The 23,674-nt window shown below is 46.9% G+C and overlaps 1 protein-coding gene across 1 annotated transcript in view; it reads right to left on the minus strand.

The window, feature by feature from the left end:
- Positions 1-23,338, minus strand: part of PIAS1 (protein inhibitor of activated STAT 1) — a 55,298-nt gene extending 31,960 nt beyond the window's left edge. Inside the window, exons 1-2 of the mRNA XM_059482099.1 lie at positions 23,310-23,338; positions 1,184-1,628 (exon numbers count right to left, since the gene is read on the minus strand). Coding sequence (XP_059338082.1) covers positions 1,184-1,628; positions 23,310-23,333 — 469 coding nt within the window. The 5' untranslated portion in view covers positions 23,334-23,338. The remainder of the gene's footprint in view (positions 1-1,183; positions 1,629-23,309) is intronic.
- Between the last annotated feature and the right edge of the window lie 336 nt (positions 23,339-23,674).

The raw sequence follows: 23,674 nt of genomic DNA on the forward strand, positions 1-23,674 counted from the left end.
TAAATGCACGCCATCACTCCTGCACTGGAATGTCTTGTGGAAATTCCAGCCTTTTCCTGAAGTATTTCTGCTGTAAAAGTGATGAGACACATACTGAGCACCTCATTAGCTCCCAGCACCAGCACTGCCTGGAATGGTTATTCAGCAATTAGGGCTCAGATTAAAGCTAAACAGATACAGCGCACCTCTGCAAAGAACACCTGAGCCAGAAGATCAAATTACCAAAATCTCTCTGCTTTTCCCTCCATTACAGCAGCTAAAGCAAAAAACAAAAATGCAAAATAGTGTGCCAGACCCTTCAGAAATGCACAGACAAGCTCAGCAGTCACACACCAGGCCTCCCACATCCCCCAGCCCTCCAGACTGTCACTGGAAAGTACCTGCTCAGCTTTGTTTACAAGGGATTTCTTCTGCAAAGGGCTTTTTTTTCTCACTCACCCACCCTCTCTCCCCAGATCTCCTCTCACCAATCTGCTCCTCCTACCAGCAGGGAATCTTTGCTGGGCTTTCAAGCCAGCAGAAGGTTCCACCACACAGAAATCACCAGGCCTGGTGCATTTAGGCAATATTGAGCAGTATTAGAAGGTAACCATGCTGTGAAGTGGAGCCTGGAAAATCACACATTACATAATGCTCTGGGAGCAGCACAATCTCCTCAGCAGCTCCACCAGTGATTTATACCTTCACACAAAAATCAGCTGCAAGGAAAGTAGCCACAACTGCTAAAGAACCCTAAATTCAGATGCTCAGGCTGTAATGGATCCAGCAAATTTCCAGCCTGGCACTCCTTCCCAGCACGGCTGAGAACATTCTAGAAGCCTGACAGATTTGGGGGTAGTTCTGTTTACTTTGTTTTTTTTTTTTTTTAATAATGAAACTCTGTGGTTTATAAGAACTACTGAAAGCAGACTGGTTTTTTCCCTTTTTTTTTTTCTAAGATTTAGTTTGTTTTTTCTCAAAGCCCCCCCCTTAAAATAACGGATGTTTAAACCATATTTAGAGGCTCAGCTAAAACAACTAATGAGTGTTAGGTAAGACGTCTCTCCATGTAGAACAATCTGTTCCAAAAGTTACCAAAAATAGCAATTCTCTAAACACTGCTGTGATGCAATATTTAACCCCTCGCTGCAGCAGCAGCAGAATTTGACCATTTTCCCCCAAAGCCTGCAGGAGCTCTCCTTACCTAGGCTGGTGGGTTTGATCAGCTCATCCAACAAGTCATAAAAGGGGAGTTTCTGCAGCTTGATGTCGGGGTGCACGGGGTGCAGGGCCGAGGTGAGGTGGGGCAGTTCCAGTTCGTGTTTGGGTCCCAGCAGCGACACGGGGAGCAGGGGGGACGTGGCGGGGTGGCCGTCGTAGCCCAGCTGTGGAATGGTGGAAGGCGACAGCGCGGCCGGCATGGAGCTCGAGTGCACGCTGGGGATGGACAGGTCTGCCGGGGTCATGATTTTCTGGGGGAACCTTCTCCTATAGAGTTCTTTGATTTTCATCTGGACGGCGGGGCTGCAGCCGGCCTTGAGCAGGTGCAGGGCTTTGGTCAGCAGTTCGTGTTTGCGGCCGTGCTTGTTCCTGCCCGCGTAGCCCAGCAGCACCTGCAGCTCCGACACTCGAAGGCTCATAACCATTTGCTTCAAAGAGACAAAACACAGGGTCAACAGGTGAATTCAGCACCCTCACAAACAAACCACAGGGTTAACAAGTGAATTCAGTACCCTCACCAAGGCTCAGAAACATTTGCTTCAAAGAAACAAAACACAGGGTCAACAGGTGAATTCAGCACCCTCACAAACAAAACACAGGGTTAACAGGTGAATTCAGCACCCTCACCAAGGCTCAGAACCGTTTGCTTCAAAGAAACAAACCAAAGGGTTAACAGATGAATTCAGCACCCTCACCAAGGCTTATAACCATTTGCTTCAAAGAAACAAACCAAAGAGTTAACAGGTGAATTCCAGAATCCTCACCAGAAACAAAACAAAGGGTTAACAGGTGACTTTCAGCACCCTCAACAGGGCTCAGAACCATTTGCTTCAGAGAAACAAAACAAAGGGTTAACAGGTGAACTCAGCACCCTCATCCAAGGCTTATAACAATTTGCTTCAAAGAAATAAACCAAAGAGTTAACAAGTGACTTTCGGCAACCTCACAAACAAAGGGTTAACAGGTGACTTCAGTATCCTCACCAGAAACAAAATAAAAGGGTTAAGAGGTGAGTTTCAGCATCCTCACCCAAGGCTTATAACCATTTGCTTCAAAGAAACAAAACAAAGGGTTAACAGGTAAATTCCAGAATCCTCACCAGAAACAAAAACAAAGAATTAACAGGTGACTTCAGCATCCTCACTACACCAGGAAGGGCTTGAAGCCCGTTAAGCATTAAGTTTTCAAGGCTCTGTGCCCCTGCTCTGCCCTCTTTTACAATGCTCAGTATTTAATATAATGCTCAGTATTTATTACAACGCTCAGTGTTTACTTTCAAGTCTACAGTGAGAGATTTCTAAAGGCATTTCCATTCCCTGGGCAAAAAGCTGAGAAAAGGACTCGGTGCAAAATAAAGGTTGTAACTAATTATTTGTTAATCACTTGCTGGAATCTCTGATGGTACGAATTTTTTCTTGCTCTAGCTGGATGTAAGAGCAGCTGTACACTGACAACATCCAAGCTCAACTCCAAACACACTCCCACGAGCCTCCCTCAGCTCCTGCCATGCAGCAGAACTGACCCACACAGGTTCAGAGAAAGGAGATCAATGTCACTAAAAGGAGAGTGAACATAATCCCATTTGAGCCTTGTCACCTTCCTGGGTTAAAGGAGACTTCCTCCCCTTCCACCTCTGCTCTGCTCCCAGCAGAGCTGTGGCTCCTGTTTGGATGGGAAGCTGGGCTTTGCCCTCTGCTAATTAGCATCTTCATTAGCACAGCCGTTTAGTGCCTCCCAACAGGATCCAATGAATCACACTGGTACAACTTGTCACCTGGCTCACTTCTCCCGGAACTGAGGAAAACACTTCCCAAACCAGTGAAACCAGTAATCACCAGTGTGCATCAACTGGGCAGGCAGGAGCCAGAAAATCAACTCCAGGGTCTGGCTTTCATTGAAAAATACATTTCAGAGCTTGGCAGGGGCTTGCTCATCATCAGAAGGCCTGAGAGTCCAGCTGGAATGATGATATCCCTTCAGAAATTTGGACTCCCAAGGAATCATAAAGAAATACAATGCCTAAAACCCATCGATGTGCCAGGCTGCCTGAATCTTCTGCAGGAAACACACTGAATATTCTGTAGTGAACCCCAGAAGATCTGATTCCAGACAACACTTGATGGATGGATTTGGGACCAAAGCAGCAAATGCAGCACACGAGGGAGGGCTCTGCAATTTCCCAGCCACTGAAGGATGAAGACCCAAACCAGAATTTGCATTTGACATCTCTGAATTTGACTACAAATGCTCCCATCCTCTCTGCTCCTTCAAACTGTGCAAACTACTCAGTCTCAAACACTGCTCTGATTTTTTCCACATAAATTCTCAAACCTGAAGTGCCAAGATTAGAAAGGTGCTACCCTGGCTTTAACAAAACCAGCCCAAACTCCCATCATCTCAGAGCTTCAGTACCTGCCAGAGATCTTCACTGCCCAGGTGTCCATGGGAGGTTTTCCCTCCACTGAAACTGCTCCTGGTATTTAAAAGCCCCAACTGAGATGATTCATGTCTTTAATGAGGTTTGCAGCAGCCACACTGAAGTCAAATTTGCCACAAGATTTCTGCTCTGCTGAACCACAGCTCGGGAACCTCGCTGCAAATCCTTGTTTCAGCCTTCCACAAACCCTCTGGATGGAACTGGAGTTGTTTTATTTCCCTGAATACCCCAAGAACCTTCTTCACACTCAACTCTGAGACTGTCAGAAAGCCACTAATGAGAACAGACGAGGTACTTGGTAAGAAATGAAGATGTCTTAAAAGAATAAGGCATTTCAGCTCCAATCTGAAGTGTTGACAGCTGAAAGGAAAGTGAAACAAATAGATTTGAAACATGGAAAAACACTATTTATAATGCTATACAAACACTTCTTCAACAGAATGAGTAGTTACAGCTGAAGGGTTTAATGCCATCACCATTAAGAGTCACTTCCTGAACAGGCAGAACCTCTCAGAGCTTCACCCTGTTCTTGTTTTGTGATAAACTCACGGGCTCAGTTCGCCAAGCGCACGAGAGGATTAAGAAATAACTGAGGCAAGGGAGAAGCTCCTGCTCCACGCTGGATAATTCCCATTTGTAAGGTAAAGGAGAGCTGGAATGAGCACACAGAGAGCAGGGGCCATGCTGGAGCCAGCTCAGAGCCCAAAACAAACAAAATCCCCACATCTTCCCCACCCCGCGCATTCCTGCACAGGAGGACAAGAATAATTTTGTTTGCAGTGCTCAGGGCCCTGACAGATCCATCCCTAAAACCAGCAATGAACCTGGTGGGTTTATTACGCTTCCATAATTCATAGATAAACCTTCTATCCACATCACAGAGGGGCAATGCCTCAAACCATGCCCACCTTGCACAGGGCACTGCCAGGGGTTGGTGCCCCTGGGAAGCTGAGCTGGGAAAAGTTCCTACAACACCAACAAGAGAATTCCTGTCCCTCCTCCAACCCAGCTGGGGTTTACAGGGCCCAACCTGTGGGAAATGGATTCGTAAGAGATAAGAAATGCTGACTTAGAAATGCCATGGAATAGGGCAGACATTGCTGAAAGAACCAGAAACAATTTCAAAGGATGGCCTAACAAATAAAACTAGATATTTTAGAGAAATAAAACTTTGAGATATGCATTGTGGTAGGACTCACAAAAGGTAATTTTAGATGACTGGCTTTAAGGCATTTACAGCATGGTGTGGCTAAAGCTGATAGACCAAGAAACACTTAAATGTAATTAGGAAATAGTTGGCTGCTGATTGTGATGCTGTGAATTATAACATCTGAATTGTCTCACCCTTCACATGAGACTGAAAATGGAATAAAAGTTTTAAACCACCTCTCAGTTGCCCCATCTCTGGGTCAGGAAAGGGCACAATCTGACACCAGCCCAGCTCCACAGCAGAAACCCAAGCCCTCCCCATGCTCTGATCCATGGTATCCTGACTCTGGGACAGGCAGGATAGCACAACCCCAGTGCTGCCAAACACACCAGGGAAATCCAGGAAAAGCCTCAATTGCTCCCATTTTCTCTGTCCCATCTCAGCTCCAAGCCCTGGCTGGCTCAGCTGCAGCAGCAGAGCTGAAGGGCAGAGACACAGAGAGTTCTGCTGCAGGAAATGTTGCATTTCTCTCCTGTGGCCTGCAGCAGGGGAGCACAAAGATCAGGGGCACCTGCAAGGTACAAACCCCAGCACAAAGACTGCCCCCAAATAACAAACACCTGCCCCACCCCTGGCTGCTGAGCAGAACTGTCAAAATGTTGGGATCTCCCTATGCTAACAGGAAATAAAGCAACAAAACAACAACAAAAAGCTGAACTGCAGAGAAATGAAAGGAGGCACAGCTCCCGAGGACTGGCTGCAGAGAAATCCTGCACGCTGCAATTCCAGGTGTTTGTTGTGGGAATATCCATTCCTGCACACAGCACTGCAGTGCACAAGGAATTGATGTTGTTTGGCTCCAAAAAGGTCGAGGTTTTGCCACACAGCTTCAAACTGGTTTCCAACAAATCCCAGCCTCAAGCACACACTGGTATTGTGCATTCTGGCACTGAGGGGACACTCAATGCTCAAAAAGAGGATGCGGATGGTGAGAGACATTTTTCAGAAGAAGCTTTCCAGAAACCCAGCTGAGCAGGGGGTGGTGGCACATTTCTGCTCTGCCTGCCTGTGAACACCTTCCTGGAGCGAGGAGGGATCTCTGAACACACCTCTGACATTTCCTGCTCCACAACCCAACCCAAGCCCGTGCTCCTGCACCAAAAGTGCATCGCTCATGGATTCCTTATCCCTGCACCCCAGCTCCAGCAGCACGGCCTTCCCAAACCCCTCAGGGCATCCAGCCAGCCCCACAGCTGCCTGTGAGAGGTGGGGAAGAGCCCGGGCTGTTTTCCCTCCGCCCTGTTTGCACCGGGTCCAACCGGGGCCACTTTTCTGCCCGTGTCATCCCCAGCGCTTGATGCCATTCCTGCTGCTGCAGGAGCATCCCAAATTTCTGTGTGTTGAGGAAACACTCTGAAAGAACCCACCCGCAAACAAGGAGTACTCCACCAAGGAGATTTGGAAAAAAATAATTGAAATATATGGCAGTAATCCATGGGCAGCACTGATGCCATTCCCCTCAGGCTCTCTGGTGATTACCCATAGGGAAGGGATCTTCTACCTACAGCTCTTGCCCAAAATAATCAGGGCATTTTAAAAAAAGCTATTAAAGATGAAAACTGGTGAAGGTAAGAATCATTTACTTGGATTTTCTCTGCAACAGCAACAGCAGAGATGAAATTTGGCTTTCCACACAAACCCAGTTGTTCCAGCCAAGGAAAGATTCCCAGACTGAGCTCCAGGAATTCCAGCCCTCAGCACAGCTTAGCAGCTCAGAGCATTTTCAGGAGATGCATCTGGCCTCCATGACCTACGAAAATCAGGAATTAAGCTTAAAAATAAATAAAATCCAAGTGTAGGTGCCTCTGGATAAGACATTCCCTGGATAACCTGTGGCTGGTCCCACAGGCACTGATTATTCAGGGAAATAATCTGTGAACCTGAATTATTTTCCCCATTTTTAGAAGGGAGGGACTTGTCTGAGAGGTAAAAACCAGGTAAAAACCAATATTTTTTTATATTTTAATAAACTGAGCAGCATCCACAGAGTGATGGACAAGGCTGAGCATTTTTCACCTGTCCAGCAGCACCAAAACTGTCCTCAAAGCAAAATATTCAAATCCAAGTTTGATCCCTGTTTTTTTAAAAGGACATTTCTCCAGTTATCAGCCCTAGGATCTATCAGGAGAACCCAACGAGTTATTCCTGGATGTTTATGATAAGCAGAAGCAGGGAATAAGCCTCCAAAACATATTTAAATTATTTGCCAGAACAACAAGAAGCATTTGGCTTGGGCCCACACCACATTCTGTGCCTAAAGCAATCCAACAGGTCCTCCCCATTAACCTGAAAGATAAAGGGGGGAAATATAGGAATGAAAAAAAAAAACCACCTCAAACCCCAGTGAAAAGATGGAAGAGAATGAGTAAAAAGAGAGAAAAAAAAAATAAATGGGAGATCATCAATTTATAAACAGCAATTTCAGGCAGTGATAGTAAATTTGTTATTAAAAACACAGTGATTAGCTTTAGTGATCTTTTAGTAATTAAGGGTCATTATGACTGAAGAGAGCAAGCTCTGCAGCAAATTCCTTCACAGGTGAAGGACAACACCAATGGAAATTTCCCCCTTATCAAAAAGGAATTCTCGAATCACTTCCAAAAGACAGGTAAAAAAAACGTAAAATTGATCTTTTTTCTCTCTAAGAAAAGCAATGAGGAAGTGTCAGACAAGTATGGAAATGGTTCTGAATGAATCCCAGTAAACTCCAGGCCCCAGCTGTAAAAACACAGCTCCTGCAAGCTCTGAGCAGCCTCCTTAACCCTGAGAGGAACGTTCTGGAAAAGTGACACTCACACAGAACTCTGGCATATTTCAGATCTGTGAACCTGGCCAATCACAAAGGTTAAAACATCCCCATTTTTAATAACCCACATCCCCTAGCCCTAAATCCCACCTGCAAGGCTCATCTAAGGAAACTCTCAAGGCTGAACGATACAAATTGAGCTCTTTCTCCCCAAAATCTGCAGGAGGGAGTGAGGCAAAGCCGGGAAGCTGCAGGGACAGCCTGGGACTTCCTGCCTTTGTCCAGCAACCACAAGAGCCACAGGTTGGAGCCCCTGCAATTCAGAGCACAGCAGAACAATCATAAATATGCAACATCCTCCAGGCTTTAAGGAGGGCTCCATCAGGAAAAGCTCTTTTTTGGCACCTGCAAGGTTTTGGGAATGGAGGCAGAACCAGAGGAGTGAAGGAACCAGGCAGCAGCAGGTTTAAATATGATTTTGTTGCACATACAAGAGGATTGAGGATTTCTGAGGATTTCAAAGAAAGCTCTGTTTGCACAGGGTATCAGTGCTCAGAAAGGCCAGGTTGGAATTGCAGGAGCAAACTGACAGGCGTGAAACAGTAAAAATCAGCAAACAAAACAATGCTGGAAATGCCCCAACAGCCTGGGCAGAGCTGCTGATGGCACCCCAGAGATCTGGGCTCCCTTAAATTCAACCTGCATTCCTGATTTCCCCAGTAATGCATTCCCTGCCACAGAGCTGCAGCCAGCAGGTGTTATTTACCTTTGCAGGCTCCCAAACAGCAGATTTCCTTGTCAATTCAATGGCTGCAAGCCTATTTATAGAAACATCCTGACCCTTGAGCCAGCCTTCTCAGCCTTTACCATTCTGTGATTGTGCCATTTTCAACTCAGCTTCTACACCTTTAAGCTCAGTGCTAACATTAAGAAGCTGGCAGGGAGGAAATCATAAAAACTGCAGCACCTGAGGTGGAAGCTCTGGGCAGGATCTCTCATCAAAATCCTTCTGTACCAGCCCATGCAAGCACAGAACTTGGAATTCTACAGATAATTAACCCATGGAATATTCCCCTGGCAAGCAGTTATTCTAGTTTATATTTATTATGTTGGTAAAACCTGACTAGCCCCAAATTCAGTGAGTTTTAGGAAGCTCAGTGATGCTGTTTCATACCTGAACACCAATAAATGCCCAAATTCACTTTTAGGAAGCTCAGTGATGCTGTTTCCTAAAAAAGAGTTTCCTAAATCCAGCGTCCTCTCAGAATCACAGCTTCTAATCAAAATAAAACAACTGCAAACACCAATATAAGATCAAAATAAAACAACTTGAATATAAAATCAAAATAAAACAACCTGAACATGAATAAATGCCCAAATCCAGTTTTAGGAAGCTCAGTGATGCTGTTTCATACCTGAACACCAATAAATGCCCAAACTCAGTTTTAGGAAGCTCAGTGATGCTGTTTCATACCTGAACACAAATAAATTGAAATTCCAGCCTGTAAATTCCAGCCAGAGCTCTCCAGCTAATCCCACCCCAGTGATGTCACCGAGTTCTTTGGGATGTCTGTCACTGCCTGGATCCCAAAAACCCATGGTGATAAAAGTCCCAAAACTCAGTGACGAGTGACAGGATACTGGAAAAACAAACAGAGGCAGCCCCAGCCCCCTGAACTGCTGCTGGGCAAAGGCAGAATTTGGAATTTTTAACATAATCCCCACCTCTTAAAGGTTGTCCTGTGCTTTTGGCAGATGCCTGTGGGATTTTGCTGTGCTCTGGGAGATGGGAAATACTTAACCTGGCACTTCAGTGCCCTTCTAGACCCCAAATACAGCCCTTTTCCTACAGTTTTTCCTCTGAGAGGGAGATCCAGCCAAACTGGGTGACCAAACACCCAAATTCAGAGTCTGCCCACTGAATCTTGTGGGGTTTTCTTGTAGGATCCAGCCACAGACCAGACCCCCAAATTCAGAGTTTGCTCACTGAACCCTGTGGGGTTTTGGAGTGGTGGCAATGAGGACACACCAAGCAGGCTGGGCAGAGCTGCTGGGGCAGGGATTTGCTCCAGCTGTGAGAGAGATTTGTTAGGAGAAGTCTGCCAAGACTTAAGTCATGTCTAAAGCAGGTTTGATTTAAAGCAAGGCCCGTTTTATCTTAATCCGTAACGAAAGTTTTAGCAGGCCCAGGAGAATTTCCCTGCTAGGTGAAGGATATTATTACTTTTGGTATTAAATAAGGTTGCTGACACAGTGGTAATCTCCATTTTCTTGGAGGCTCCAGGTTCTTTTCAGCCACGCTTAAACTTAATTGTCCCTGGTGTTTTTTCTCATAGCAGCTGGGAATGATTTCCACACGGAGCAAAGGCAGAAATTCCAGTTTAGGAATTCCTGGGTCTGCCACAGGAGCCTCTCTGCAAACACACCTGAGGCTAAGGGTGAACACAATTATCTGGGAGAGGGTCAGTGCCACACCAATTGAGTTTTTATGGAGAATATTCTGCAGCAAAGCCTTGCTGGCTGACAGCAGAGCCAGCTCCTACGGGGTGAGGTGCACTGGAGCCCCAGGCAGACGCAGACAGATGTGCAAAGAGCTTCCTAAACCCAGTGTCCGCTCAGGATCACAGCTTCTAACCAAAATAAAACAACTGTCAGAGCACTCAGGAATGGTCTGAAATGCTGTCTGTTTGTGTAAAAAAACACAGGACTAAGAAGCCACATAGGAGGTCACAAATCCACACTGATTTCCCCTCCCTCTGTGGTTTAAAACAATAAAATATCCACTGTGGAATCCACAATTAAGAAGAAATTATCCCACCAGCTCTTGGAGAGATTTGGGATTTCCAGACAGATTTGCCTGTCAGACTCCCTTCCAGCCATCCTTTCCCCACCAGAAACAACCTCTGCTCACTTCCTAAATATCTCAAATACCTGCATGAAGCACAGGGAGCTTTTGTGAGGCAATTTGGAGGGAAAGCTGGAGAAGAATGCACCTGGAATTCCACGAATGCACTCCAGGAGCAGCTCCCAGAGCCTGCCAGCAGCAGGACACGCTCACCAAGACCAGCATTCCCAGGGGTTGATGTTTGCTTGTAAAACTCTGTAAAGCCCTGCTGCACCAACAGCCAGCGTTGCTCGCCTTGTGTTTGTCAACTCCAGCTTGATTAAAATAAATTATTGACATAAGAGATGCAGATTTGCCTCCAAGATTTGAAAACACAATCTTATTTCTGTACCTTGCAAAGTGATTTATTCCCCGCGTGGCCTAAGTGAAAAATTAGTTATCCACTAAAACTTTGCTATTAATTAGCTCCAAATGAGCTAACACTTCCAGAGATGAGATTATGCACTCAAATATATCCAAACTATCCCCTTTTTTCTCCTCATTTGTCCCATTTTCTAGGATGCAGCACAGGAGACAGACGACATCGTCCCTGACTATTGTTCTGGTATCTCAAGAAGGTTTAATTAAGAATCATATTAAATTTGGATACTGAATTGCAAAGTGCTGAACAGCAGGGTGAAGGCAGTACATAATTGAATCTCATTTCCCTGAAAAGTAACCAATGGCTCTGCTAATGCCCCAAGAGAGGGAAAACTGCAAAACTGGAGTGATCAGCTCACAATTCACACTGGAAAAGGGAAAAAAATCATGAAAGCCAAACTGGAACGTGACAAAATTCAGGGTTTCTTTTGGAATTTGAGGCAAAATTCCCTTCAAGAGATGAATTCCCAAGGCTGGAGCTCAGGCTTTGTCAGGGGGCACCAAGGACCACCCTGGTCACATCCATCCCACGGTTTGTTGGGATTTTCCCTGAAATAAGTGAAAAATCTCCACTAACTGCTCCAAAACAGCTTAAATGGGGGAGGAAAGAAAGGGGGGGAAAAGGGGGGGAAAAAGGAAAATTTACATCCCATACTGATACTGATTAACTGCTAAAATGTATTTTATGATTAAAGAAATCAGAAAAAAAAATATTTCTGGGATGTGAATCCAAGCCCAGGTGAAAATCCTGGCAGGGAGTTCTTCAATAATAATAAATAACAATATTTATATCCTGGCAGGGAGTTCTTCAATAATAAATATTAATAATATTTATTATAAATGAATAAAATTTTAAAAACTAAATTATATATAGTATAGAATTTATATTTACATCACACAGTGACATAGATTAAAGTGCCAAAATGTATTTTATAATGAGAGAAATCAGCAAAAGTAGTTTTATGATGTGAATTCAAGGCCAGGTGAAAATCCTGGCAGGGAAATGTTCAGCTCCTGTTGAAAAACACCTCCTGTCCTCACAGAATTGCTATTTATTTAGTTAGTTAGTTATGTATTAAAAATAAATAAATAAATAAATAAATAAATAAATAAATAAATAAAGTTTTATATGTAAATTTAATAAATTAAACAAATAAATTCTGTATTCTGTATGGCAGGGAGAAGTCCAGCTCCCATTGAAAACCTCCTGTTCTCACAGAATTGCAATCTATTTATTATAAATAAATAAATAAATGAATGAATTTAACGAATTTAATAAATAAATAAATTCTGTATTCTGTATGGCAGCAGCACGTGCCAAGGCCCGAATGCAGATCCCAGGGCTGGAGCCCAAAGAGCCCTGGGCACACAGAAAGGGAAAGGGGGAGCAGGAAATTCAGTTTTTCAGTTTTCAGCAGGAAATTCAGTTTTCCATATCAGCCCCAAGCAGGGCTTCTCCCCACTGTGCAAAATGCACAGAGAGGGCAGAAGAATGGCAGAGGAAGCAGATCTTCCTGCTTTTCTTCAGCCCTCAATGAGGAGAAAGAAAATGGTTTGCAATGAAAACAGCCAAAGATGCGTCTTGGGCAAGGCCTGAACTGCTGGCAAAGCTGAAACCAACCCCACAATCCTATTTCAGCCCTCAAAATCTGGGATATTCTGTCCTTCCAGCTTCCAGAGCTGTCCATGCCAGAGAACTGCATTTTATGTGTATGGCCAGAGTGTTACCTATAGGCTCAAGCACGCAGCGAGTTAGGAAATTCTATATATTCTGTATGCAATATTTTCCTGGCCCACACAGAGCTCAGCAGGGCCTTCAGGAACGCTTTCCCAGCATTCTGGCACATGCTAAGGACATTGCTTGGTGGGAAGAGGGAGATTTCATTCCCCCAACCCACCACCCCATCCTCCAGACACTTTTCCTCACAATCAGACTGAATCCAATTAATTTATTGCCACAATAACCCCTACCCTGCACAGAAACAAACACCCTGATGGAATGAGGGGATTTTTAGAAGCCAAGTTTCAGCCACACCTAGGATTCCAAATCCATGAAAACCACTGCAAGTGAACTCCAACAGGATCCAAAGGGAGAACTCTGATAGCAAAATGATCAAAATCCCAACCAGGTGAGAGAGCTGCGGTTTCTGATTCAACATTCCCTCAGTTTTCCAAGCCTTCCTGCCCCATTGCCATCCCACTCTGGGGCAGAGGGAGGAGGATGTTCCATCCTTGCTCCTTTTCATCCTGACTGCCCAAACCTCTGCCCCACCTCATTAACCACCTCATCCAAATCCCACCCTGAATAGCAATTTGCATATAGACAAGGCTTTTGCAGCTCATTAATGGCCCCTGAATAACTCTCACACGTTCATGAATTTATTCCCTGCCTGTCCCTTTTACACACACAGGATTATTCAGGGTCTGCTGACAAAACAAGGCAATTTCTGGGTTGCAGCAGAGATTTTTAGTATGAACTGGCTTCACCTTTGTGCCTCCTGACCCACCCCTAAGTAAAAACTTCCAGGTAAGGATGTTTAAACTGCTTCACAATACTGCTCAGCCTCTATAGCAAAAGGGAAAATAAAAATAGAGACATCAAGACATCATCATATGGGCCCAAGGAATGGAGTCCATGCGGTTAATTAATTATTAATTAGCTCAAGCCTTTTACCAAACTCTGTGAATGTCCTCTAAAAAACAGAGGCACATTCTACCAAACTTTTGGAGTGAAGTGAACATGGGAAACAAGTTCCAACACATCTCAGCTTCCCCTCCACGCAGCCTGGCACCATCTCAGAGTCCTCCATGTGTTTAAAAACAACACAACAGGTCAAAGGAAAGGCTGAAAATCCAGTGTGCACACACGAGCTGAGCATTCCTCCAGCACCAGGAACTCCTTTAAGAAAGTGAAGCAGCCCTGGATGCTCAGCTATTCAAAGTTCTTGTGTTACCACCAGGCTGAGCTGTTCCGAGCAAACAATAGGGGAAGGTCATGCATGGAGTCCTGCACTGCACTCTCCTTTAACCTGTTCCTGAACAGCCAGAAAATCCCGGATCAGTGGGGTTTGAAGGATGGAGCATCACTGGCACAGCCCAGTTTAATGTCCAGAACTTGTGGGGAAAGCAGAGCAGCCAGGCCAGAGCTTTGCACAGTGACCTTTGCCACTGCTGGGCCCAAGATAAACCAGGTATGAGAACATCAGCTCAGCTGCGAGCACACAAATCACTGGGAGAAATGGTTGGGAGGGAGCAGAGAGCAAAAAAAAAAATATTCTAAATTATGTCAATTGCTGCTTCACCCAAAGGTCCAAGTGTGGGTGGGTTCGGTGGTCTCATCATAAAAAACAAATTAAATAATTATATATACATATATACACAGAGGTGAGAAGTGGAAATGTCAGAGGATGGCACAAGTCCAGCATGACTTCCCTAATGAAGAAATAATGAAAGCTCAGAGTTATCAACCTAAAAACAGAGGACCTGGGGACAGCTGTGACCCAATCTAGAAAACCACGAGCAGCACACAGAGATGGGCAGGGAGGAGCTGTTTGTCCTCCTCCATCACAGCACCCAGGGATGGAACCAGGCTCCAAACAATACAGGCAGGGTCAGAAATCCCTCCCAAAATAAAGGTTATAAAGGTTCAAGGAAACCTGGAAAGGCCCTTGAGAACAGATTTATTATGGCTCATGCACCCCACTGGATGCAGAGGGCTGAGGGGAAGTGCCTGCAGATGCAGGAACATTGCAGGGAGGGATTTCTCCCACCTTGCCCTGTTGTTGCTTTTCCTCACTCACACATTTCCAGGAGCTGCAGGAGACACCACCAGGCAGGATGGACCCCTGGTCTGAACCACCACAGCCACTTTTCCATCCCCAAGAAGCAGTTTCTAACACATTTATTTTCAGCCATTTCCTCTAAAAGCCAAGTGACATTGTCGAGGCCTCAAATAAAAATGTCACTACAGAACAGAAAGCGACACACTTTAACAGCAAAGAGGCAAAAGGGGAATTAACTGAATGAAAACCTGGGTGGACACCCTTTAGAAAAATATTATTTCAAATCCTTGTGATTCAAACCAACAACAGTTCTGATACTTGAAATAAAAAAAAAAAATTCTGAAGCCCTGCCATGGAGTGGCCTCAGCAGATTCACAGATGAGAGGCTGTTAAATCAACACAGAACCTACCAAAAAGAACAGCTTTGTTTGTGTCCCACGTTCCTGGTGCTGTGCATTTCTAGGTGCACTCACAGCTCCATCCAGAGCCTGAGCAGAGCTGCCTCCAACAGCTTTTCTAAGAAGCTGAGAATCTCCACAAATACTTGGACTGCTTCAAAGGCTCTTATTTTGCACCAGGGAAACGAGATACAACATCTGCACAGAAGTGAGATCATTTTGTCTAGGGAGTCTCAAGAAACAAGAAGAGGAATGAATGTATCAAAAACATTCTCATCCACACAACTCTTCACAGGACTCTCCTGCAGCTCAGATCACAGATTTTGCCTGAACCAAATTATCCCTACTGCATTTGGCTTCTGCTTTTTACAAAAAAATACAGAATAGGGAGCTACACCTAAGCTAAATTGCCAAGGCAAACTCACTTTGCTGTTATTTTCACCCTACATTCTATTTTGCACACTAACTAACCATTTCTCAGTTGGATATCTTGTATAAACCATCCTGTATGTCCCATTTTCAGTTGAATATCTTGTGTAAGCCCAGCTTAGAAAAGCCAGGCCTCCAAGTTCTGCCCAGCACGAATTTCTGAGAACATTTCTCACGTGTTTGCACGCTCCACTGGCTGTGACCACAAAAGATGCAACTTCAGGTGTTGCAGCCACCAAGGAGGAGATTGAGCTCAGTTTCCCACGTGCTTAGAACCATGGATTTAGCAGGAGAAGGGGAAGGAGTAGGAGAGCTTCAAAAAAAACAATGATTTCATGGAGCCTCCTGGTGAAGAGCTGTGTGTCACCTTCTCCTCTCTAAAGGTTCACTCCTTATGAAATTTTAATTTCTGGGAGCAATTCCCACCTTTTCCACTGGGATCGGTGGACAGTCTCAGGAACTACTTTTGCACACTGCTGAGGACGTGCACAAACAGAAATCCTCAGGAGTGGAAACTCCTCAAGAACGGCACTGTGGCATGGAATCACCTGCCCAAACCCCATCCCCAGGAATTCTGCGTCACACAAGTGAGGCCCAGCAGGATGGCCTGGCAGGAGGTTTGGGAACAGGGCTCGTTCAGCCTGGTGGAGAAAAGGCTTTGGAGCAACCTCCTGGCAACCTTCCAAGGTGTCCAGGAGGTCACCACAGAAACAGCCGCGATCCTCCCACTGCACACAGCACAAGCTAAGGAGGAGGCTCGGGATGGAGAGCAAAAACAGCCAAACCAACCCTGTTTGCACCATGAAAGCAGCCAAGCCAGGGAAGAGGCTGTGCACAGAGGTGGTGCCGTCTCCATCCCTGGAGGGGTCTCAGACCAAGCCCTGAGTGACCTGCTCTGACCCCACAGCTGATCCTGCCCGGGCTGGAGATTGCCCACAGTCCCTCTCAAGCAGAGTCACCGAATGATCTGTGGGTGGTCAGGATCAAGGAGCAAGAAGGTGTCAAATGGAAAGAAACACCATGAAAAACCAACGGGAGAGCCCTGCTGAACTATGGCTTAAATAATTCAGCATGACAATTTCTATCAGAGCTGGAAACGGGGGAAAAGCACTCAGCATACACCACAAGCAGATAAGGGACAGGGAAGGAAGTCCCTACAGAGATGAAGGGATGCTCCACCATGTGTGCAGGAGGAGGGCTGGCTGTGTGAGCCCCGAAGCAGGGCAGAGATAGGAGCTGCTCCCTGCCTGCTGTCAGGCGTCCTTCCCGGATGGAAACGGCCCCTGGAGCATTTCCTGCAGCCCAGGCAGGGCCCATCCATGTTTACTCCCAATGAGCCAGCTCATTCCCATTCCCTAACCCAAACACGGGAAGTTCACTGCAGAGCATCTGCAGTGCAGCCCGTGAGGTGACAGCACTTATCTGTGTCCCCTAAATAAACTTCCACGTGGCCACAGAGTCCCTGCTCTGCTGCAGGGCCCAGGGCTCCCTTCTCCCCCAGCACAGCCTTTAGGAGGCTCCTCTTCCTCGCCATTAATTCCTTGCCACTTCCCATATAAATCTCTTGTATATCATCTCCCATAGACGTGAAGGTCAAGCTCAGGCTGACCTCTGGTCTAATTGTACCCTGGCTTCTCATTTCTTTGTTTCCCATATTCCAGACAAGCCCGTAACACCCTCCCACTCCTCCCTAGCCTTGGAATCCAATCTGGAGGGACACAACAGACCAGCAGGGACAGCCCCAATCCCAAAGGGAAAAGCAGATGAAGCAAATTGCTGAGCAGCTCCTGGATCAATGCAGCTGCACCAGCCACGGCAGCCTCAGCCAAAGAGGGAGAAGAAAAGGTTTGAAGGGACAATAATATCCTGTTCACCTGGTTCCACAGAATTCTGCCTGAAAACCTGCAAGATCAGAGCAAAGCTACCATCTCCTGGCCCAGCCTCAGCTCCATCTATTCTCAAAGCTTTCATACTTCCAGTTTGTCTTGTAGCCCCCAAGCTTTTAATTTACTTTGAAATAGCCACGTTTTATGGCAGTGACTACGTTTGAAATGGCTTTGATAGCGTTGAGTAAAATTACAGAAATAAGCAGTCTTTTGTAAGCTCCTTTCTCCTCCTCATCCCCTTCCCTAGCAAAAGATTTTTCAATATCTGCTCTCTCTACTCACTCTACTTTTAAGAAAGGCATTTGTTTCCGTGAACAGACTGCTATTGAAGGTACTACGTGCAATTTCTGCATCATAAAATCCAATCAGCTCCACTTTAAAAAGCCCAAACCAACACTCTCAGCACTCACTGGTCTGCACAGAGCTGGAGCAGAGACAGAGCACAATCAATACCTGAGCTCCAGCAAGAGGATCCCAAAATCCAGCTGCCCCAGGTGGGCATTTCTCCTTTTCTCCTGCTCAAGAACAACACAAACATTTATTTGTGATTCTTGCAGGCACAATTCTGTTAATCAGAGGTGAAGGGGGGCAGCACAGGCTGAGGCACACAAGGTATTTACAGAGAAGTTTTTCACGTAAAAGCCATGTTTGCATTCTTCCTTGAAATCTGGGGTTTTCAAAAGGCTTTTACTACTTTTTATGGAGGGTGATAAAGCCAAGTTTTCCATTAGAAGGGCACCTGTAGAGCAAAAGTTTCTACACTGAAAGCACAGCAGCAAAAGCAAAGAGACATTTCTGACACAACTTCAGCTCTGGAGGTGAAATCCTCTCCTCGTATTGCCAAGAGCCAAACATCAAGGCCTCATGTAAGAGAAAAGCCCCAAGAGAGAAAATCCATTCTCCAGCCACAAATCCTCTGGGACACTGAGAGATCCAAAAATTAACCCTCTCAAAATGCTGCTTCCCAAGCAACCAAGGGACTATGGCTTCAGATTCCATCATTTCAGCAGAGCCCAATGCCACAGGGATGGAGAGCACCTGCCCACCTCACCCTGAGCTTTAGGACAAACAATTCCAGGAGACGATCCAAAGGGTCAGCTCCCAAATAACTCCAAGCTTTAGAACAAACAGGAATTCCAGATGATCCAGAGAGTCAGCCCCCAACTCACCCAAAGCTTTAAGACAAATAAGAATTCCAGGAGATGCTCTAAAGGGTCAGCCCCCAAGTCACCCAAAGCTTTGGGACAAACAAGAATTCCAGGAGATGCTCTAAAGGGTCAGAACCACCCTCACCCCAAGCTTTAGGACATACAAGAATTCCAGGAGATGCTCTAAAGAGTCAGAACCACCCTCACCCCAAGCTTTAGGACATACAAGAATTCCAGGAGATGCTCTAAAGGGTCAGAACCACCCTCACCCCAAGCTTTAGGACATACAAGAATTCCAGGAGATGCTCTAAAGAGTCAGAACCACCCTCACCCCAAGCTTTAGGACAAACAAGAATTCCAGGAGATGCTCTAAAGGGTCAGCCCCCAAGTCACCCAAAGCTTTAGGACAAACAAGGTTTCCAGGAGATGCTCTGAAGGGTCAGCCCTCACCTCACCCCAAGCTTCAGGACAAACAAGGTTTCCAGGAGATGCTCCAGAGAAAGGCCTGGGCTGGGGGTATCTCAGAACAATTACAGGGAGCACTCGAGCCTCAAGAGCCCGAAGCCCTGGTTTGGTTTTCACTCTAATGGCACTGCAGAGAACTGCTGAGAGGCTGGTTTCCCTGAGAAGGGATTCCAGGAACTCCATCCCACCGTGCCAAGCGCATTAGGGACGAGCTGCCCTGGCTGGGCTCTGAAGCACAGCACTCAGGCTCCATCCCCATCAATAACCTCCGTGTCAGAGGTGCCCCAGCTCCCCAGCCCTGCTCCATGGGATGCTGTCAACTGTTTCTCTTGTGTGCCTGACCATGAATATTCTTACCCAAGGCCAGGCAGTCCTGAGCACTTCTCCTCCCTGCAAGAACATTTTTCTGGTGCATCTCCTACCTGCTTCTAACTGGGATTCCTAAATACCGTCATAACCCAAATAAAATCACCTGTAAATCCATTGAAAATAACTACTAAGAAATGCTGGTGCTTCCTCCTCAAGTGAATTTGACTTGCACAGACCCACAGATCCTCCCAGGATCTTTTACCCAAACTTCTCTGGCACTGTATTTATGTGCATGCAACAATCTGGGGTTTCTTGGCAATAAAAAAGGGTTATGGATTGAGGCTTGCACAGTTCAGCTGCCAATTTTATCCCTCTGATATCTGCAACCCCAGTGATGATGACCTAAAGCTCAAAAAAAAAGATACCCAGCCCAAAAAGCAGTGAAAAATACAATTGTGCTGGCACACACCAAATTAGAGCATGAGCAAACGTAATCCAAGGGCTCAGATAACAATGAAAAGTGGATTATATTTACTTTAATCTCAGCAACACACAACCTCAGCAACTTATAAAAGGATTAAGCAGGAAGAGCTCGTAATGCAGAAGTGTAAAATTCTAATTGAACACTGAAACAGGTAGATTATGTTTATTAAAATAAGGGATGCAATTCCACAGGTCCATTTGTCACTGTTATCCCAAAAGTGCCTCCCTGGATTTCAGGCAGGGGTATTTCCCAACTGAGAATATTTCTAAGTGGTTTGTGTTCCTCACCATTGTGTGGAAATGCTGTGATGAATTTTCATTCAAACTCTTGGCTCACTTTTTTTTTTTTTTTTTTTAAAAGTATAAATTATGTCTAACAAGAAACACACCAGGGATCTCTTCAATCCCCAAAGGCACTTTCTTAAAAGGAGAGAGAACAAAGGAGAAAACCTCCCAGCATGTGCTTTCCAAACCAGCTTCTTAGGACAGTATCAAGAATGACAATACTTGAACATAAGCTTTTCTTTTTCATTCTTTGATCCGTGCTTAATTGAATTGATTATTGCAAACTGTGTAATGATTTCCAAAATGCTGGAGTGGAAGGCAAAGATCACAACAATCTAATAACCAATTTAAAGAGATGTAAGAAATATTGAAGGAAAGATTTAATCACTCAAGTATACTCCTTCCAATTAGAAAGAGCTTTAAATAGCTTACCTTGAGATAAATTAGAGTCTGGGTGCAATTAGACAGGAATAGTAATTAAGATCAGGAAAATTCACATATGCCTCAGCCTATGGAGTGAGGGAGAACTCTGCACAAGAACAAACTTTGCAGTTACCTTATTTCAGCAGCAGAAAGGGAAACACACTGCTTCAATTTACCCCAACCTTACTGAATACCCGGGAATTCGGGAACCTCACAAGGCTGGGATCTGCAAAGTTCTGTTTCATCTTATCTGATTTTTTTTTCCCCCCACAGAACAAGCAATCCCAAATGGGGGCAAAAAAGGCTGAAAGGCTCTTGCTTGTGGTAAGAAAATAGATGACAGGAAAGGCAATTTCATGATTAAAACTCCATGAAAAATTGTGGCAAGTAAGACTGACCACTGTTTTTCTGGAGGGAGCAAGAACTTTAATTTTCCTTTGGCAATGGCACCCATCATATCACATTCCCCAATTTCCACATGCTCCCCACACACAGCCCCAGGGCTCTTTGCACAGGAAGGCAACAAAGTTTTAGAAACTTGAGTAAGTTTTCCTGACAAACTTTTTCTGGCCAGGCAAAAGAGTCCCAGCCCAAGTATTACAGTTGATTTTAGTTTTTTAAGGTCACTAAACTTGAAATCAATCCCATTTGCTAATTAATCAGAGGAGAACCGTACAAGGCTTTACCTAAGAAAATAATTAAAGGAATTCACTGGTCATTCTTCAAACAGCAGAGTCTTATTCACAAACCCTCCCTTAGCTACCTTTCAACTCCCAAAAAAAAGAACTTAAAGGCATGTTTTCTGGGGATTTACTCCAGCTTAAAAAACAGCCAGTGTCCCCAGCCACGACGTCACATTTTGTGAGGAGCACTCAGCCCCTGCAGCACCTGAGAGCCTGGAGAGCTGCAGGGTGACAGCTCCAAGCCCAAGCAGGAGGTTCTGTGCCCCCTGTCCTTCCTGACAGAGCAGCACCCACCCACCCACCTTTGTAAGTTTAAAGATAAAAAAATTCAGAATGTCCTGAGGTCTTCCAAGAATGAATTTATGAAGTAATGACTTTTTTGCTAAGCAAACTGCCAAGCTCCTGTTGCTAGAGAAAAAAGCCCAACTTTTCACAGAGAGCCATCCTCCCATCCCTGCCTGCAAGTACCACTCCAGTCATAACCCGAGCAGAAAGCTGAATTGACAATAAAATAGTAACTTTGGTATTTACCCTCCACATCCCTGAGGCAACAGCACTTTAGGAAACATAAATTCAAAAAAACTCTGGTTTTTCTCTGCTGACTCTCAAGAAGGAGATTTCTAACAGTGATCAATAAAGAGGTTTGGAATTACTTTATTCCCTATCTCCCACCTCTCTGAACTCCTTTTGAGTCCCTCTTGCTAATAAAGGCATCACATAAAGCCAAGCTGGCTGCTGTGCACCACGAAACTCTCTCAGTTACTTACCAAAACACTTTATTCCATTTGCCACGCTAAAATTAACAAAAAGTTGAGCACTGGAATCACATCTTAACCCATTGATCTCATTATGTGGGAAGCAGAGTTTGAAAAGAAAAAAGGCTTAAGGACTCCACAGCTCAAGCAATACAATGTGGTCTGAGGATAGCCAGAAAAACAGAGGCCAGAGGAGGATTTAAAGGAGGATCTGAAGGCTCCTGACCCACACCAGCCAGAACACACCCAAGTTCTGATATTTCTTCACCTGCTGACAGCTCCTTAAGCATCTAAAAACTAAAGTGCACGATACCTTTGATACCCAGAAAACTGAGATCTACCAAACCTCAGGGGAAAGACAAAATATCTCCTTAGTCATACTTGACATATTCCGTAGTTTATGCTACACATTTCACACGCCCGTGCCCGCACACATTTCACATCCACCTGATTCGTGCCGCTCACTGCGAACTTCCAGAGGCAGGAGCTCTCCTGGTGAATACGGACCCTGTGACAACTGCGAGGAAACTCCGCAACTTCGAGCACCCTGCAGGGAGTGCAGGGCTCAGTCTGCACCCACGCACGGCCTCAGAGCGCCCGCAAAGTTTCGGGGGGTCCCTTCCTCGGACTGTGGGGCGGATGCTTTCCCTTACCACCCTCCATCCGCGCTGCTCTTCCTCAAACCTGCTGATTCTCCTGCGCCTTAGGAAACGCGAAGTTCCGCGTTCGCCAGAGCTCCTCCCGCTCCTGCCCCGCGGGTGAGCGCCCAAAACCCCCCGAAAAAATCCTCCAGAACCGCCCCAAACGCTGCGACCCCGGCCCGGGCAGCGGCGGCCGGGCTGCGGGGCGCTCGGAGCGCCCCGTTTCCACGCGTTCCGCAGGATGACAGGGACGGCCGCCAGCTCAACGCCGCGGAACTCCTCCACATCTGCTTGTGACGTTCTTTATTTACCGGAGGGGCGGCGAGCCGGCCTCCCCGGCGCGCTGCCCCCGCTGTCACCGCGGGCGCCGCCGCTGCCGGGGTCGCTCCCGCCGGACTCCCCTGCAAACTTCGCGGGGCGCCCGGGGCTCCGTCCCCCGCCCCGGCAGCGGCCGCGCCGCCCCCCGCGGGGGCTCCCCCGGCCGCCGCCCTCCGCCCGCGGCGGCGCGGCCCGACCCGGCGGGCGCCGAGCGGAGCCGCCCGCGCTGCCCCGGCTGCCGGCGGGGCCGCCCGGCGGAGCGCGGCCGGCGAGGGGGGGCGGCGAGGGGAGGCAGCTCCGCGCTCCGCTTCCCACCCACCCCGCCCCTCAGCCCTCGCTGCCGGCGGGGCTCCGCCGCGGCCGCCCCGACGGGGCTCGTCTCGCCCCGGGCCGGTCTCGGCCGCGGCCCCGGCGGCGCCGCGGGGGGACCCGGAGCTGCGCTTTACCTTTAGTTCCGCACTGTCCGCCATCTTGCGACTCTGCGCGCAGGCGCAGTGAACCCCGCCGGGACACCGCCCCCCCCCACCGCCCCGCCCGCCCGCAGCGCGCAGCGTTTGAATCGCGGCGCCATTTTGTGCCTCCTCGGCCGGGCCGGCCCCGCCGCTCGGAGCCCTCGGCCGGGTCCGCCGCACCCGCCGGGCTCTCGCTGCGGCTCCCCAGCCGCCCCGGGACGCCGCCCTGCCCATAAAGTTTCGCCGTGCGCGGCGCGGTCTCCGCGGTGCTGCCGGCCCCGCTGCGCGCTCCGTGAGGGGCGCGGGTCCCTCCGGGCGCCCCGGCTCCCCTCAGCCCCGCGGATCGCCACAGGGGAGCG

This window comes from Ammospiza nelsoni, chromosome 14 (assembly GCF_027579445.1).
Source record: "Ammospiza nelsoni isolate bAmmNel1 chromosome 14, bAmmNel1.pri, whole genome shotgun sequence".
In the NCBI taxonomy this organism is placed as follows: Eukaryota; Metazoa; Chordata; class Aves; order Passeriformes; family Passerellidae; genus Ammospiza; species Ammospiza nelsoni.